The sequence below is a fragment of the Thalassophryne amazonica genome, chromosome 4, assembly GCF_902500255.1.
Source record: "Thalassophryne amazonica chromosome 4, fThaAma1.1, whole genome shotgun sequence".
Classification (NCBI taxonomy): Eukaryota; Metazoa; Chordata; class Actinopteri; order Batrachoidiformes; family Batrachoididae; genus Thalassophryne; species Thalassophryne amazonica.
In genome coordinates, this window is record NC_047106.1 from 30,298,049 (window position 1) to 30,314,000 (window position 15,952).

At 42.0% G+C, this 15,952-nt stretch overlaps 1 protein-coding gene across 1 annotated transcript in view; it reads left to right on the forward strand.

Moving 5' to 3' along the window:
• sik2b (salt-inducible kinase 2b) overlaps nucleotides 1–15,952 on the forward strand; it is a 198,607-nt gene that overhangs the window by 171,286 nt on the left and 11,369 nt on the right. The window contains 3 exon segments of the mRNA XM_034169323.1: nucleotides 9,000–9,157; nucleotides 11,202–11,315; nucleotides 11,512–11,600. Of these exon segments, the coding sequence (XP_034025214.1) occupies nucleotides 9,000–9,157; nucleotides 11,202–11,315; nucleotides 11,512–11,600 (361 nt within the window).

Sequence of the window (15,952 nt, forward strand, 5' to 3'; positions counted from 1 at the left end):
TAATAGGTCCGCTTTGTAGCCAGTATGCATGCTTATAGTCTAAGATAGCATCACGCCAGGCAAGGTGGAATACTTCTCATTTGAACTACGCCATTTCCGTTCTAGACCTCTAGCCTTATGCTTGAGGTTATGCTTATGCAAGCAGTCATTGAACCAAGGTGACTGTGTTTGGGTGGGCTCGGTTTTAACACAGGTGGCACAATCATGTCAAGTGTAGTTTTGAGCACTGAGTTTAAACTATCCACAAGACTGTCTACTGATTGGGCATTTTCCAACATGAAGCTAAGACATCAGGCAGTCTAGCTTTGAGTTCAGTCATACAAACCCCTGGCAAAAATTATGGGAATCACCGGCCTCGGAGGATGTTCATTCAGTTGTTTAATTTTGTAGAAAAAAAGCAGATCACAGACATGACACAAAACTAAAGTCATTTCATCTGGTAACTTTCTGGCTTTAAGAAACACTATAAGAAATCAGGAAAAAAATTGTGGCAGTCAGTAATGGTTACTTTTTTAGACCAAGCAGAGGGAAAAAAAAATATGGACTCACTCAATTCTGAGGAGTAAATTATGGAATCACCCTGTAAATTTTCATCCCCAAAACTAACACCTGCATCAAATCAGATCTGCTCGTTAGTCTACATCTAAAAAGGAGTGATCACACCTTGGAGAGCTGTTGCACCAAGTGGACTGACATGAATCATGGCTGCAACACGAGAGATGTCAATTGAAACAAAGGAGAGGATTATCAAACTCTTAAAAGAGGGTAAATCATCACGCAATGTTGCAAAGATGTTGGTTGTTCACAGTCAGCTGTGTCTAAACTCTGGACCAAATACAAACAACATGGGAAGGTTGTTAAAGGCAAACATACTGGTAGACCAAGGAAGACATCAAAGCGCAATATGTCTCAAAAATCAAAAATGCACAACAAAACAAATGAGGAACGAAAGGGAGGAAACTGGAGTCAACGTCTGTGACCCAACTGTAAGAAACCACCTAAAGGAATTGGGATTTACATACAGAAAAGCTAAACGAAAGCCATCATTAACACCTAAACAGAAAAAAACAAGGTTACAATGGGCTAAGGAAAAGCAATCGTGGACTGGTTTCTCCCTCAGCCCCAACCAGTCCCAGCAGAAGACTGCCCCTCCCTGAGCCTGGTTCTGCTGGAGGTTTCTTCCTGTTAAAAGGGAGTTTTTCCTTCCCACTGTAGCCAAGTGCTTGCTCACAGGGGGTCGTTTGACCGTTGGGGTTTTACATAATTATTGTATGGCTTTGCCTTACAATATAAGGCGCCTTGGGGCAACTGTTTGTTGTGATTTGGCGCTATATAAAAAAAATTGATTGATTGATTGATTGACTGACTGTGGATGACTGTGGAAGTCATATTCAGTGATGAATCTCGAATCTGCATTGGGCAAGGTGATGATGCTGGAACGTTTGTTTGGTGCCGTTCCAATGAGATTTATAAAGATGACTGCCTGAAGAGAACATGTAAATTTCCACAGTCATTGATGATATGGGGCTGCATGTCAGGTAAAGGCACTGGGGAGATGTACATCATCAATAAATGCACAAGTTTACGTTGATATTTTGGACACTTTTCTTATCCCATCCATTGAAAGGATGTTTGGGAATGATAAAATCATTTTTCAAGATCAATCAATCAACTTTTTTCTTATATAGCGCCAAATCACAACAAACAGTTGCCCCAAGGGCGCTCCATATTGTAAGGCAAGGCCATACAATAATTATGAAAAACCCCAACGGTCAAAACGACCCCCTATGAGCAAGCACTTGGCCACAGTGGGAAGGAAAAACTCCCTTTTAACAGGAAGAAACCTCCAGCAGAACCAGGCTCAGGGAGGGGCAGTCTTCTGCTGAGACTGGTTGGGGCTGAGGGAAAAGAACCAGGAAAAAGACATGCCGAGAAGGGGGGCAGAGATCGATCACTATGATTAAATGCAGAGTGATGCATACGGAGCAAAAAAGAGAAAGAAACAGTGCATCATGGGAACCCCCCCACAGTCTACGTCTAAAGCAACATAACCAAGGGATGATCAGGGTCACCCGATCCAGCCCTAACTATAAGCCTTAGCGAAAAGGAAAGTTTTAAGCCTAATCTTAAAAGTAGAGAGGGTATCTGTCTCCCTGATCTGAATTGGGAGCTGGTTCCACAGGAGAGGGAGCCTGAAAGCTGAAGGCTCTGCCTCCCATTCTACTCTTACAAACCCTAGGAACTACAAGTAAGCCCGCAGTCTGAGAGCGAAGCGCTCTAATGGGGTAATATGGTACTACGAGGTCCCTAAGATAAGATGGGACCTGATTATTCAAAACCTTATAAGTAAGAAGAAGAATTTTAAATTCTATTCTAGAATTAACAGGAAGCCAATGAAGAGAGGCCAACACGGGTGAGATATGCTCTCTCCTGCTAGTCCCCGTCAGTACTCTAGCTGCAGCATTCTGAACCAACTGAAGGCTTTTTAGGGAACTTTTAGGACAACCTGATAATAATGAATTACAATAGTCCAGCCTAGAGGAAATAAATGCATGAATTAGTTTTTCAGCATCACTCTGAGACAAGACCTTTCTGATTTTAGAGATATTGCGTAAATGCAAAAGGCAGTCCTACATATTTGTTTAATATGCGCTTTGAATGACATATCCTGATCAAAAATGACTCCAAGATTTCTCACAGTATTACTAGAGATCAGGGAAATGCCATCCAGAGTAACGATCTGGTTAGACACCATGCTTCTAAGATTTGTGGGGCCAAGTACAATAACTTCAGTTTTATCTGAGTTTAAAAGCAGGAAATTAGAGGTCATCCATGTCTTTATGTCTGTAAGACAATCCTGCAGTTTAGCTAATTGGTGTGTATCCTCTGGCTTCATGGATAGATAAAGCTGGGTATCATCTGCGTAACAATGAAAATTTAAGCAATACCGTCTAATAATACTACCTAAGGGAAGCATGTATAAAGTGAATAAAATTGGTCCTAGCACAGAACCTTGTGGAACTCCATAATTAACTTTAGTCTGTGAAGAAGATTCCCCATTTACATGAACAAACTGTAATCTATTAGACAAATATGATTCAAACCACCGCAGCGCAGTGCCTTTAATACCTATGACATGCTCTAATCTCTGTAATAAAATTTTATGGTCAACAGTATCAAAAGCAGCACTGAGGTCCAACAGAACAAGCACAGAGATAAGTCCACTGTCCGAAGCCATAAGAAGATCATTTGTAACCTTCACTAATGCTGTTTCTGTACTATGATGAATTCTAAAACCTGACTGAAACTCTTCAAATAGACCATTCCTCTGCAGGTGATCAGTTAGCTGTTTTACAACTACCCTCTCAAGAATCTTTGAGAGAAAAGGAAGGTTGGAGATTGGCCTATAATTAGCTAAGATAGCTGGGTCAAGTGATGGCTTTTTAAGTAATGGTTTAATTACTGCCACCTTAAAGGCCTGTGGTACATAACCAACTAACAAAGATAGATTGATCATATTTAAGATTGAAGCATTAAATAATGGTAGGACTTCCTTGAGCAGCCTGGCAGGAATGGGGTCTAATAAACATGTTGATGGTTTGGATGAAGTAACTAATGAAAATAACTGACAGAACAATCGGAGAGAAAGAGTCTAACCAAATACCGGCATCACTGAAAGCAGCCAAAGATAACGATACATCTTTGGGATGGTTATGAGTAATTTTTCTCTAATAGTCAAAATTTTGTTAGCAAAGAAGTCATGAAGTCATTACTAGTTAAAGTTAATGGAATACTCAGCTCAATAGAGCTCTGACTCTTTGTCAGCCTGGCTACAGTGCTGAAAAGAAACCTGGGGTTGTTCTTATTTTCTTCAATTAGTGATGAGTAGAAAGATGTCCTAGCTTTACGGAGGGCTTTTTTATAGAGCAACAAACTCTTTTTCCAGGCTAAGTGAAGATCTTCTAAATTAGTGAGACGCCATTTCCTCTCCAACTTACGGGTTATCTGCTTTAAGCTACGAGTTTGTGAGTTATACCACGGAGTCAGACACTTCTGATTTAAAGCTCTCTTTTTCAGAGGAGCTACAGCATCCAAAGTTGTCTTCAGTGAGGATGTAAAACTATTGACGAGATACTCTAACTCCCTTACAGAGTTTAGGTAGCTACTCTGCTCTGTGTTGGTATATGACATTAGAGAACATAAAGAAGGAATCATATCCTTAAACCTAGTTACAGCGCTTTCTGAAAGACTTCTAGTGTAATGAAACTTATTCCCCACTGCAGGGTAGTCCATCAGGGTAAATGTAAATGTTATTAAAAAATGATCAGACAGAAGGGAGTTTTCAGGGAATACTGTTAAGTCTTCTATTTCCATACCATAAGTCAGAACAAGATCTAAAATATGATTAAAGTGGTGGGTGGACTCATTTACTTTTTGAGCAAAGCCGATAGAGTCTAATAATAGATTAAATGCAGTGTTGAGGCTGTCATTCTCAGCATCTGTGTGGATGTTAAAATCGCCCACTATAATTATCTTATCTGAGCTAAGCACTAAGTCAGACAAAAGGTCTGAAAATTCACAGAGAAACTCACAGTAACGACCAGGTGGACGATAGATAATAACAAATAAAACTGGTTTTTGGGACTTCCAATTTGGATGGACAAGACTAAGAGACAAGCTTTCAAATGAATTAAAGCTCTGTCTAGGTTTTTGATTAATTAATAAGCTGGAATGGAAGATTGCTGCTAATCCTCCGCCCCGGCCCGTGCTACGAGCATTCTGACAGTTAGTGAGACTCGGGGGTGTTGACTCATTTAAACTAACATATTCATCCTGCTGTAACCAGGTTTCTGTTAGGCAGAATAAATCAATACGTTGATCAATTATTATATCATTTACCAACAGGGACTTAGAAGAGAGAGACCTAATGTTTAATAGACCACATTTAACTGTTTTAGTCTGTGGTGCAATTGAAGGTGCTATATTATTTTTTCTTTTTGAATTTTATGCTTAAATAGATTTTTGCTGGTTATTGGTGGTCTGGGAGCAGGCACCGTCTCTACGGGGATGGGGTAATGAGGGGATGGCAGGGGGAGAGAAGCTGCAGAGAGGTGTATAAGACCACAGCTCTGCCTCCTGGTCCCAACGCTAGACAGTCACAGTTTGGAGGATCCAAAAAAAAATTGGCCAGATTTCTAGAAATGAGAGCTGCTCCCTCTAAAGTGGGATGGATGCCGTCTCTCCTAACAAGACCAGGTTTTCCCCAGAAGCTTTGCCAATATCAATGAAGCCCACCTCATTTTTTGGACACCACTCAGACAGCCAGCAATTCAAGGAGAACATGCGGCTAAACATGTCACTCCCGGTCTGATTGGGGAGGGGCCCAGAGAAAACAACAGAGTCCGACATTGTTTTGCAAAGTTACACACCGATTTAATGTTAATTTTAGTGACCTCCGATTGGCGTAACCGAGTGTCATTACTGCCGACGTGAATTACAATCTTACCAAATTTACGCTTAGCCTTAGCCAGCAATTTCAAATGTCCTTCGATGTCGCCTGCTCTGGCCCCCGGAAGACAATTGACAATGGTTGCTGGTGTCGCTAACTTCACATTTCTCAAAACAGAGTCGCCAATAACCAGAGTTTGATCCTCGGCGAGTGTATTGTCGAGTGGGGAAAAACGGTTAGAGATGTGAACGGGTTGACGGTGTACACGGGGCTTCTGTTTAGGGCTACGCTTCCTCCTCACAGTCACCCAGTCAGCCTGCTTTCCCGACTGCACGGGATCTGCCAGGGGGGAACTAACGGCGGCTAAGCTACCTTGGTCCGCACCGACTACAGGGGCCTGGCTAGCTGTAGAATTTTCCACGGTGCGGAGCCGAGCCTCCAATTCGCCCAGCCTGGCCCTCCAAAGCTACGAATAAGCTGCACTTATTACAAGTACCGTTACTGCTAAAGGAGGCCGAGGAATAACTAAACATTTCACACCCAGAGCAGAAAAGTACGGGAGAGACAGGAGAAGCCGCCATGCTAAACCGGCTAAGAGCTAGTAGCTGCGCTAAGCTAGCGGATTCCTAAAAACACACAAAGTGAATAATGTGCAAATAATCCAGAGGTGATTCAGCAGAAGGAGTGCCCCAATCAAGGCACCAAACAGGCCATGAAGCAGCACAGGCAACGCACGACAACAGCGAACGCACGACAACATCGCTAAAATAAAATAAAAATAAAAACGAAAGCGTTAGCAAGCTAGTTAGCTTGCCAACGCTAATGAAAGTTAGCTGATAAAAGTGCTCCGTCGTGATGTTTCGACCGTTAGAGGTCTTCCTTAGGCATTGGAGCACAGTAAAAAAGTTAAAAAAAAAGTAAAAAAAGTCTTCAAAAAGACTGTTAGTTCAAGTCCAAAGCAGCAGGTAGCAGTCTGTGTGTAAACAGTCCCAACAGAGAGCCAAAATTCTGATGCAATCTCACTCCGAAGACCAAGTCAGCAAAGTCCTCTATGGCAAGTTTTGCATCTTGCCATAGAGCAAAAACTGTGAAAACATTACTTGCAAAAAGACATATAGGGTCAATGTCATGGCCTGCAAATAGTCCGGATCTTAATCCAATTGAAAATCTTTGGTGGAAGTTGAAGAAAATGGTCCATGACAAGGCTCCAACCTGCAAAGCTGATCTGGCAACAGCAATCAGAGAAAGTTGGAGCCAGATTGATGAAGAGTACTGTTTGTCACTCATTAAGTCCATGCCTCAGAGACTGCAAGCTGTTATAAAAGCCAGAGGTGGTGCAACAAAATACTAGTGATGTGTTGAAGTGTTCTTTTGTTTTTCATGATTCCATAATTTTTTCCTCAGGATTGAGTGATTCCATATTTTTTTCTCTCTGCTTGGTCTAAAAAAGTAACCGTTACTGACTGCCACAATTTGTTTTTTTCCTGATTTCTTATAGTGTTTCTTAAAGCCAGAAAGTTGCCATTTGAAATGGCTTTGGTTTTGTGTCAACTCTGTGATCTGCTTTTTTTCTACAAAATTAACAACTGAATGAACATCCTCCGAGGCTGGTGATTCCATAATTTTTGCCAGGGGTTGTAGAGTCTGCCTTTACGTGCAAGCAGATAAACATGAAAATATGCTCATATTGCCCACAGGATAACCATCTGAAAAACCTTTAACACAGCAAAGGCTGGACTCTAATAATAATCTGTCCACCTCCACCTTGGTAGCATATCAACCTCCGTGACTGTGGTCACCCTGGTCAATTTTTGTGTTGGTTACATAAAAATCAGTTTGGTGACAATTTCTGCAGAAAATGCACAAGACATAAGTTCCATATGAGCTGTGAGGCCCGGTGGTGCAGTACTTACACATCTGTGGAATCCATAGCAAGAGGTGGGTGAGAATCTATGACTCTCCTCGAAGTTGTGATGCTAAGGTGTTGAACATCATCTGATGAATGACTCAGCCTTCCTCTGCGTTAATCCATTAATCATTCATGACCTCATAATCTAATCCTGTCAGATGCAACCCTTAAGTAAATATTCTTAACATGCTGCTGAAAGCAAATTATTAACATGAGTGAGATTAGGTGACATCCATGTGAAGATTATCTTCATAATCTCTGACAAATAAGTCATCTGAAGTAGTAATTGCCCGATTAGACCTTTATGTGGAGATGTTTTGATGTGTTACTCTCGGCCACCACCCGGGGAGGTGATGGTCTCGTGGTTAAGCAGTGGGCTTGAGACCAGAGGATCCTCTGTCCAAAGTTACATCTGGCCAGAAAATCACAAAGGGCCCTTGGGCAAGGTAATCCCCAAGTTGCTCCTGATGTGTAGTGAGCACCTGCATGACAACACCTTGACGTGTGTGTGTGTGTGTGTGTGTGTGTGTGTGTGTGTGTGTGTGTGTGCGTGCGTGCGTGCGTGCGTGCGTGCGTGCGTGCGTGCGTGCGTGCGTGCGTGGGTGAATGTGTGAATGTGAGGTGTTACTGTAAAGCACTTTAAGCTTCTGCTATATAAATGCAGTCCATTTACCATTTTGGATGCATAAATTTTCAGTTGATTGAGGGTCCTGAGCACCAAATTAGAGACTTTGACTTGAGATGCAGAACCTCTTCTGCATATGTTCCTTCACACCTTTCTGCAGACATACGACATACGTATATCTATAATACCTTCTGGGGGGGGAAACGTGGCTGGTTTCCACCTTCTTGTTTGCTGTCCCTCTCTTCTTCTTTTTTTTTTTTTTCCTCTCCTCTTTTCCTTGCCATCCTCTCAGTCGCTTTGACGAGTGCAACAGTGATGATTCACGTTATGAATCACACACGCAGATGAAGGTTTCAGCCCACATGTCTCTGCCCCCCCCCCCCCAATTGCTCATTTTCTATTTTTCTCTTGTAAAACGTTTTGCTGTGGCAGGAAAGATTCGTGTTACTACTGTGTACCAAAGAGAAAAACATGAGTTTATGTTCAAACAATGTCCCTCTGCCCCCCCCCCCCTTTAAGGTTACGTTATTCCTTGCAGGTGGTTGTGCATAATCTGTAATTATGGGTTGACAATCTGTGCCGTTTTCTCGCTCTGTATTGACAGTCTGCACGACATTCTCCCGGTTGATATTTGAGCTTATTTATTTATTTATTTATTTGTTGTAATCCTCTTTGGAGACTGCGGATGTGGTGGATCCTTTTGCGTCAGACTGCTGACTGGTTTTAAATAACTCCCACCGTCACAGTGAGTCAGATTCTATCGAGCACAGCCACAGCTCATCACCACTGGACTGGTTTTATCAAAAAAACACACACACATATAATATCCACACACATTCTCAAAGACACCCACAGCAGTTCATTACGTACATCCAGACACACCGCCAGGAGGCGCGATGAAAAGTCCTCAAATAGTTTGCAGACGTCAGAGAGGGGATTAAACCTGACCCTGCTCTTACTAACTTGAGATTGTTGGGATTTGTGCATGCATTTCCCTGTTCTGCTTTCCATTTCAGGCCTGGTTGCATTCCGGCAGCATCTTCAAAACTTGGCCAGGACCAAAGGCATCCTGGAGCTGAATAAAGTGCAGATGCTGGTGGAGCAGATGGGGTCTGGAGATGGTGCTCCGGCCAACCCTCTGGGACCACAACACCACTTGCACAACCTGCTAGAGGTCAGTTTTGCTGCATAACCACAAAGAAACATCATGCTTACATCAGTCCCATTCCAGTTCTTTGTTTCCTTAACCAGTTCTCAGCCTCAATCCATCAAAATCCTCACCTCATGCTGCGGGGGGGGGGGGGGGGGGGGGGGGGGTGTGGATCAGGCTAGAGTGCCTTAATTGAGAGAGTGGCATCAACTCAGAACATGGCGCCATTTTGGTTCCAACTGCACTGAACTACTGAATGAATCTTTGATGTTTTCCACATTTTTAAACCACTTAACCACATACAGCAACACATCCAGGTACAGGTACTATCAAAACAAATATAAAAATAGTTAAGCTATCAAATTTACATAACTTTACAATTCATGACAACTTATTTAATTAATTTAAAGCCTGATTTATGCAGCTGCAGCGCTGTAACTCCGTGTCATGGAATGACGTGAGTGACAGTTTTAAAGTTCTCCGTCTCTGGATTATGATTTATTATGGACTAATTTGACCCTCAACAAGGTTTTCTTTCTACAATCATCACCTCCAAATCAAAGGTAAGCTATACAATTTCATCTTTTACCGACTTTGTGTTGTAAAGTTGCACACTTTTCTGATCCATTTGTAATCAGCGTGCGCACTGCAAAAACTATTCAAATGTGATGGCAGATGAAGGATTGAAAGCAGAAAAGTGTCAAATCACAGCCTTCTATGTCTGATTTAACAGGTGCACGTCCAGGCTACAGGTGCCTATTCTGAGCATGGTGTGAAAAAATAAACGGTCAGAGTTTTAATTATGGAAATGACTCCGGTCCCACTTCCCTCAGTGTCAGAGCTGAACTTTAATTTGTACCTCTGTTACTGTGCACGTCCAGACTGCTCGGGGTTTTTAATGGAAATACATTGAGATTGGACGGGACATTTTATCCGATATGAGCGAAAAATCCGTTGTACAGAATCCATTATATACGGTGTTTATTACATGGAAAAAATGCAGAATCATTGGGACTTGTTTTGTCCAGTGACTGCGAATATCTGGTTCATACGATGACGGTTTAGATGAGTTTTACTGTACATGGGACTGAACAATAAATTTACCTCTCAAAGCTTTGATGATGATGTCGGTCGGCTTCCATCCCACGTAGCTGACTTTACTTTCCCAAATGTTTCTTCTGTTTGGATCTGAAGGGAATCTGTACATCTTGAAGCCCTTGTTGTGTCTATTTGTGCCTCTAAATGCACAGCAGCCCAGCATTTTCAGCGAATAAATAAATAAGATGGATTTACATGCAGACAGATTAACAGCGAATGCTATTTTAGAGCCAAAATGGCACCATGAGTCACGTGACCGTTTTTTTTTTTTCCGACTCGTCACGTTGCCACTCTCTCAATTAAGGCGCACTAGATCAGGCACCCCGGCTGTTGTATAACACCAAGAGAGGCAGCCAACTGTGGCTTGTTTACTGTCCCTCTTCCCCTTGGGGCTGGAACTCGGGCCAAAGTGAATGTAGCCATTGTTAATTCTAGTCAGACTTACTCCAGCAGTGACTGGCACTCAACGGGCCCAAACTGAAAGCCGGGTGCACACATACACATGCTCATAGGCACACTGATGAATGCAAGGAACCATTTGTGAAAGCACATGCAGGCTTTGCTGCGAAAAGCCCAAAATCAATACTGGAAACAGGCAGATGCTGGCTGTTGGCTTTTGGTCCATGTTTCATAATTCAGTAACACAGCTCTTTGTTGGTTATGATGTTTGGGCCTATCATCCTTTTAATTTATTTCCATTTAGTTTAATGTGGATTCCCTGTGGTACTGTACGTGCCATTTAGCGATCGGCATCTGGCCGATCTGCCACCACAAAGGCATTTGAGCAGGAGGCAGCATATATAATCCACTTGGATCAGATGATGAAGCACCCAGAACCCTGACACAGCTTTGTTAGCCAACAGGAGGGGGGGGAGGGTGGGAGGGAATCTGTTTTGCACATGCAAATACATGTGCAGTTACATGGACACAAACGTGGTTTCTTTCAACACGTCATGCTTTGTGTTTGAAGGGCGAGACGTCCAAGCAGCAGGAGAGCCTAGCTTTATACCAAAATGTGCCCCAGCCACCACTCCTGTCCCGCAGACAGAGTTTGGAGACACAGTACCTTGCTCATAGGCTACAGGTACTGTCCAACACCACCTGCACATGCCACATTTGTTGAGGCCTGCTACATCTCATGTGCTGCTACATACCTGCCTGCTCAAATCACATGGCCACATTATAACATTCAAGTCAAAATTTTGTGAGACTTAGCAGATCTGATATAAATCTATGCATGCAGGTAGATATTCAGCCCAAATCTCTCTTGTGTACAGAAGGCCAACGTCTTGGCTAACAGTCCCGCTAGCTGCCAGCTATTCTGTAAGGAGACTCCTCGGAGTTTAGAGCAACAGCTGCAGGAACACAGGTAAACCATGCTACGACTTCAAAAACACTGCCACACTTGTGTCTTTTGCACCTCGGCCAATGTCGGTCAAAGATATACTGCCATACTCTGCAGTGACTGTTCACTTTCTCTTTTTTGAAAAATTTAAGTTAGACTTTTCACATTGCTCTTGTTTAAGGATTTTTAGATTATTTTAATGAGATTAGATGATATATAGAGAGACATAATCTAAAAAAAAATTTCCGGAAATCACAATGTATGATTTTTTAATAATTTATTTGTATGTTACTGCTGCAAATAAGTATTTGAACACCTGTGAAAATTAATGTTAATATTTGGTACAGTAGCCTTTGTTTGCAATTACAGAGGTCAAACGTTTCCTGTAGTTTTTCACCAGGTTTGCACACACTGCAGCAGGGATTTTGGTCCACTCCTCCATACAGATCTTCTCCAAATCTTTCAGGTTTGGAGTTTCAGCTCCCTCCAAAGATTTTCTATTGATTTCAGGTCTGGAGACTGGCCAGGCCACGCCAGGACCTTGAAATCCTTCTTACGGAGCTCCTCCTTAGTTGCCCTGGCTGTGTGTTTGGGGTCATTGTCATGCTGGAAGACCCAGCCATGACCCATCTTCAGTGCTCTTACTGAGGGAAGGAGGTTGTTTGCCAGAGTCTCGCAATACATGACCCCATCCATCCTCCCTTCAATACGGTGCAGTCATCCTGTCCCCTTTGCAGAAGAGCACCCCCAGAGTATGATGTTTCCACCCCCATGCTTCACGGTTGGGATAGTTTTCTTAGGGTTGTTCTCATCCTCTAAACATGGTAAGTGGAGTTGATTCCAAAAAGCTCTATTTTGGTCTCATCTGACCACATGACCTAATCCCATGCCTCCTCTGGATAATCCAGATGGTCACTGGTAAACTTCAGACGGGCCTGGACATGTGCTGGCTTGAGTAGGGGGACCTTGCTACCCTGCAGGATTTTAAACCATGACATCATGTGTTACTAATGTAATCTTTGTGACTGTGGTCCTAGCTCTCTTTAGGTCATTGACCAGGTCCTCCTGTGTAGTTCTGAGCTTTCTCAGAATCATCCTTACCCCACAAAGTGAGATCTTGCATGGAATCCCAGACCAAGGGAGATTGACGGTCATCTTGTGGTTCTTCCACTTTCTAATAAATAATTATAACAGTTGTTGTCTTCTACCAAGCTTCTTGCCTGTTGTTCTGTAGTCCATCCCAGCCTTGTGCAGGTCTGCAGTTTTGTCCCTGGTGTCCTTAGACAGCTCTTTGGTCTTGGCTATGGTGGACAGGTTGGAGTGTGATTGATTGAAGGAACAGACACCCTCTCTACTTTTAAGATTAGGCTCAAAACTTTTCTTTTTGCTAAAGCTTATAGTTAGGGCTGGATCAGGTGACGCTGAACCGTCCCTTAGTTATGCTGCTATAGACTTAGACTGCCGGGGGGGTCCCATGATGCACTGAGTGTTTCTTTCTCTTTTTGCTCTGTATGCACCACTCTGCATTTAATCATTGGTGATTGATCTCTGCTGTCTTCCACAGCATGTCTTTTTCCTGATTCTCTCCCCTCAGCCCCAACCAGTCTCAGCAGAAGACTGCCCCTCCCTGAGCCTGGTTCTGCTGGAGGTTTCTTCCTGTTAAAGGGAGTTTTTCCTTCCCTCTGTCGCCAAGTGCTTGCTCATAGGGGGTCGTTTTGACCGTTGGGGTTTTTCTGTGATTATTGTATGGGCCTTGCAATATAAAGCGCCTTGGGGCAACTGTTGTTGTGATTTGGCGCTATATAAATAAAATTGATTTGATTTGATTGAGTGTGTGAACAGTTGTCTTTTAGTTGAAACAGTTGCAATTAATACAGGTAAAGAGTGCAGAATAAGAGGGCTTCTTAAAGAAAAATTAACAGGTCTGTGTGAGCCAGAATTCTTGCTGGTTGGTAGGTGTTCAAATACTTATTTGCAGCAGTAACTTTCAAATAAATTATTAAAAAATCATACATTGTGATTTCTGGATTTTTTTCTTTTTCTTTTTTTTAGATTATGTCTCTCACAGTGGACATGCTTCTAAGAAGAAAATTTCAGACCCCTCCATGAATTATAAGTGGGAGAACTTGCAAAATTGTAGGGTGTTCAAATACTTATTTTCCTTACTGTATATACACACATGCACACCTTTGTGTTATAGTGATGTTACAGACTGCATGAAAATTCAGTAAGGTATATCTTATATATTATATTCCAATTCTAAGGTGGAACTATGCCAGTATACAAAGGTATATCTAAATATCTAAAAAGGAAGAGTAAAATAGGAGAGTAGAAAAGATTAGAGCCACTTAGGTGCCTGGTCTTGAGAACCATGTTAGAGATACAGTATGTAGGGTTTAAAGCAGGGGTGGGCAATCGTGCCATAAAGGGCCGAGACACTGCAGCTTTTCCGTGCAACCAATCGCCTCAGCAGGTGATTTCATTAATGATCAGGTGTCTCAGCAGGTGATTTCATTGACAACCAGGTGTTTATGTTCAGAGCAGAAGCTCATCAGCAACACACCTGCTGAGGTGATTGGTTACATGGAAAACCTGCAGTGTCTCGGCCCTCGATGCCCACCCCTGGTTTAAAGGCTTTTGAGACCAGAAATGGAATATAGCATTCATATTCATCTGTTTATTCACTTAACAAGGAATCAATGTGTTTTCATGAGCTTATAATGAGCTCTTCACATGTACATGTAAGCAGGGCCCATCATAGATGCTCCCATTTTGCACTGCCATGTTGAGACGTCCAAAAAGGACATGCTTATTCCGCATTTCGAAGTGTGGCTAAAAGAAGATGAATCTGTGATTGTTCCACTATATGCTGTCTACTGGTTGCTAGTGTAGGCTTAGAAGTTTGAGATTCTTCATTTTTGTGAAACTGAGGTTCATACATCTTGCTTATCACAAGTGAAGGCAAGGGAACATGAATTGCTGTTGCCAAAGAAGTGAAAATGTGAAGGGAAACAGAATCGCAAAAAAAGTGGTGACCTAATGAAATCTGCAACCTCATCACTATATGAGATTAAATCCTACACACTGTACCTTTACTGCACTGTTTTGGCAGTTTACAAAATGGCATTTTTACAAGTTTCATTTTAAGTAAATGCACATGTGCCGGTGAGATGTTTGAAAAATTATTATATACATAAATCCTAATGTGGAAAATAATTAATAATAAATTATGTAGATGAAGGTTCTCAGTCATTCAGGGAGGAAAATCAAAAAGTCTTCAAGGCACTTCCTTCCTCATCAAAGTAGCTTCTTGTCTCATTAGTGGCTTTAGTAGCTGAGAGGCTGAAGAAAATATTTGGAAAACGCAGTGTATCTGTTTTCCCCAAACCCATTAATGCACTGCAGTGGATTCTTGGACATGTACTAATATAAGTAACAGGTTGGTCATTGCTCTGTCTCACAGTATCCTATACTCAAGGTTCTTAAAATGGAGCATTATCTCCACCAGGTGGACATAGAGTTTTGCTAAGAGCAGTACTAGTACTAAAGATCAGACATCACAAGAAGAGTGTTGATGCTGTACAGGGAAGTGAAATGATGCTCAAGCATCAAGGCTATGGAAAGTAAACAGCCACTGCACAAACATGGTCGAGCACAGGAGCAACATCTTGGGTCAGGACTTCACAGTGTACCCTTATCTATAAAACACTTTAGAGAGTGAGGACAGATCTTTTTAGAGGCATGTAAAAGAAGCCATCTATGTGAAACTGGAAAGTCTTCTATCAGCATGCGCAACTGGCTTTGGTTCACAGTTATGCTACCTATTTATCCCCTTGGACAAAACATTTCATCCACATTAACCCGGGAACCCAGCTGTAATTGGGAACTTGCTGTGATGGGGAAGTAACCTGTAATGGACTGGTGTTCTGTGGGTTTTGTTCAGACTGCCATATATATATATATATATATATATATATATATATATATATATATATATATATATATATATATATATATATATATATATATATATATATATATATATATATATATATATATATATATGTGACCAGATTTGATCTGTATGTCTGTGTAGCAATCCTTATTTACTGTCTTATCCAGAGTGGTTGCTATAGTAATGACATAGCACCTGATTTCCGTAGGTGCCTTTCAGGTTGGCCTGTACCGATTTGTCCTCCCACAGTGCCAGCAGGCAGGCCACCTTGTTACTCGACCATGAAACAGGCGAACACATGCTATGTCATCATGAGACATCATTTAGGAGAGGATAACTCAACTGTTCTCGACTAATATAACCCCAATGAACAACTTGGGATATGTGCCAAAAATCTCTGACTGGGACGAACAGGCCGAAA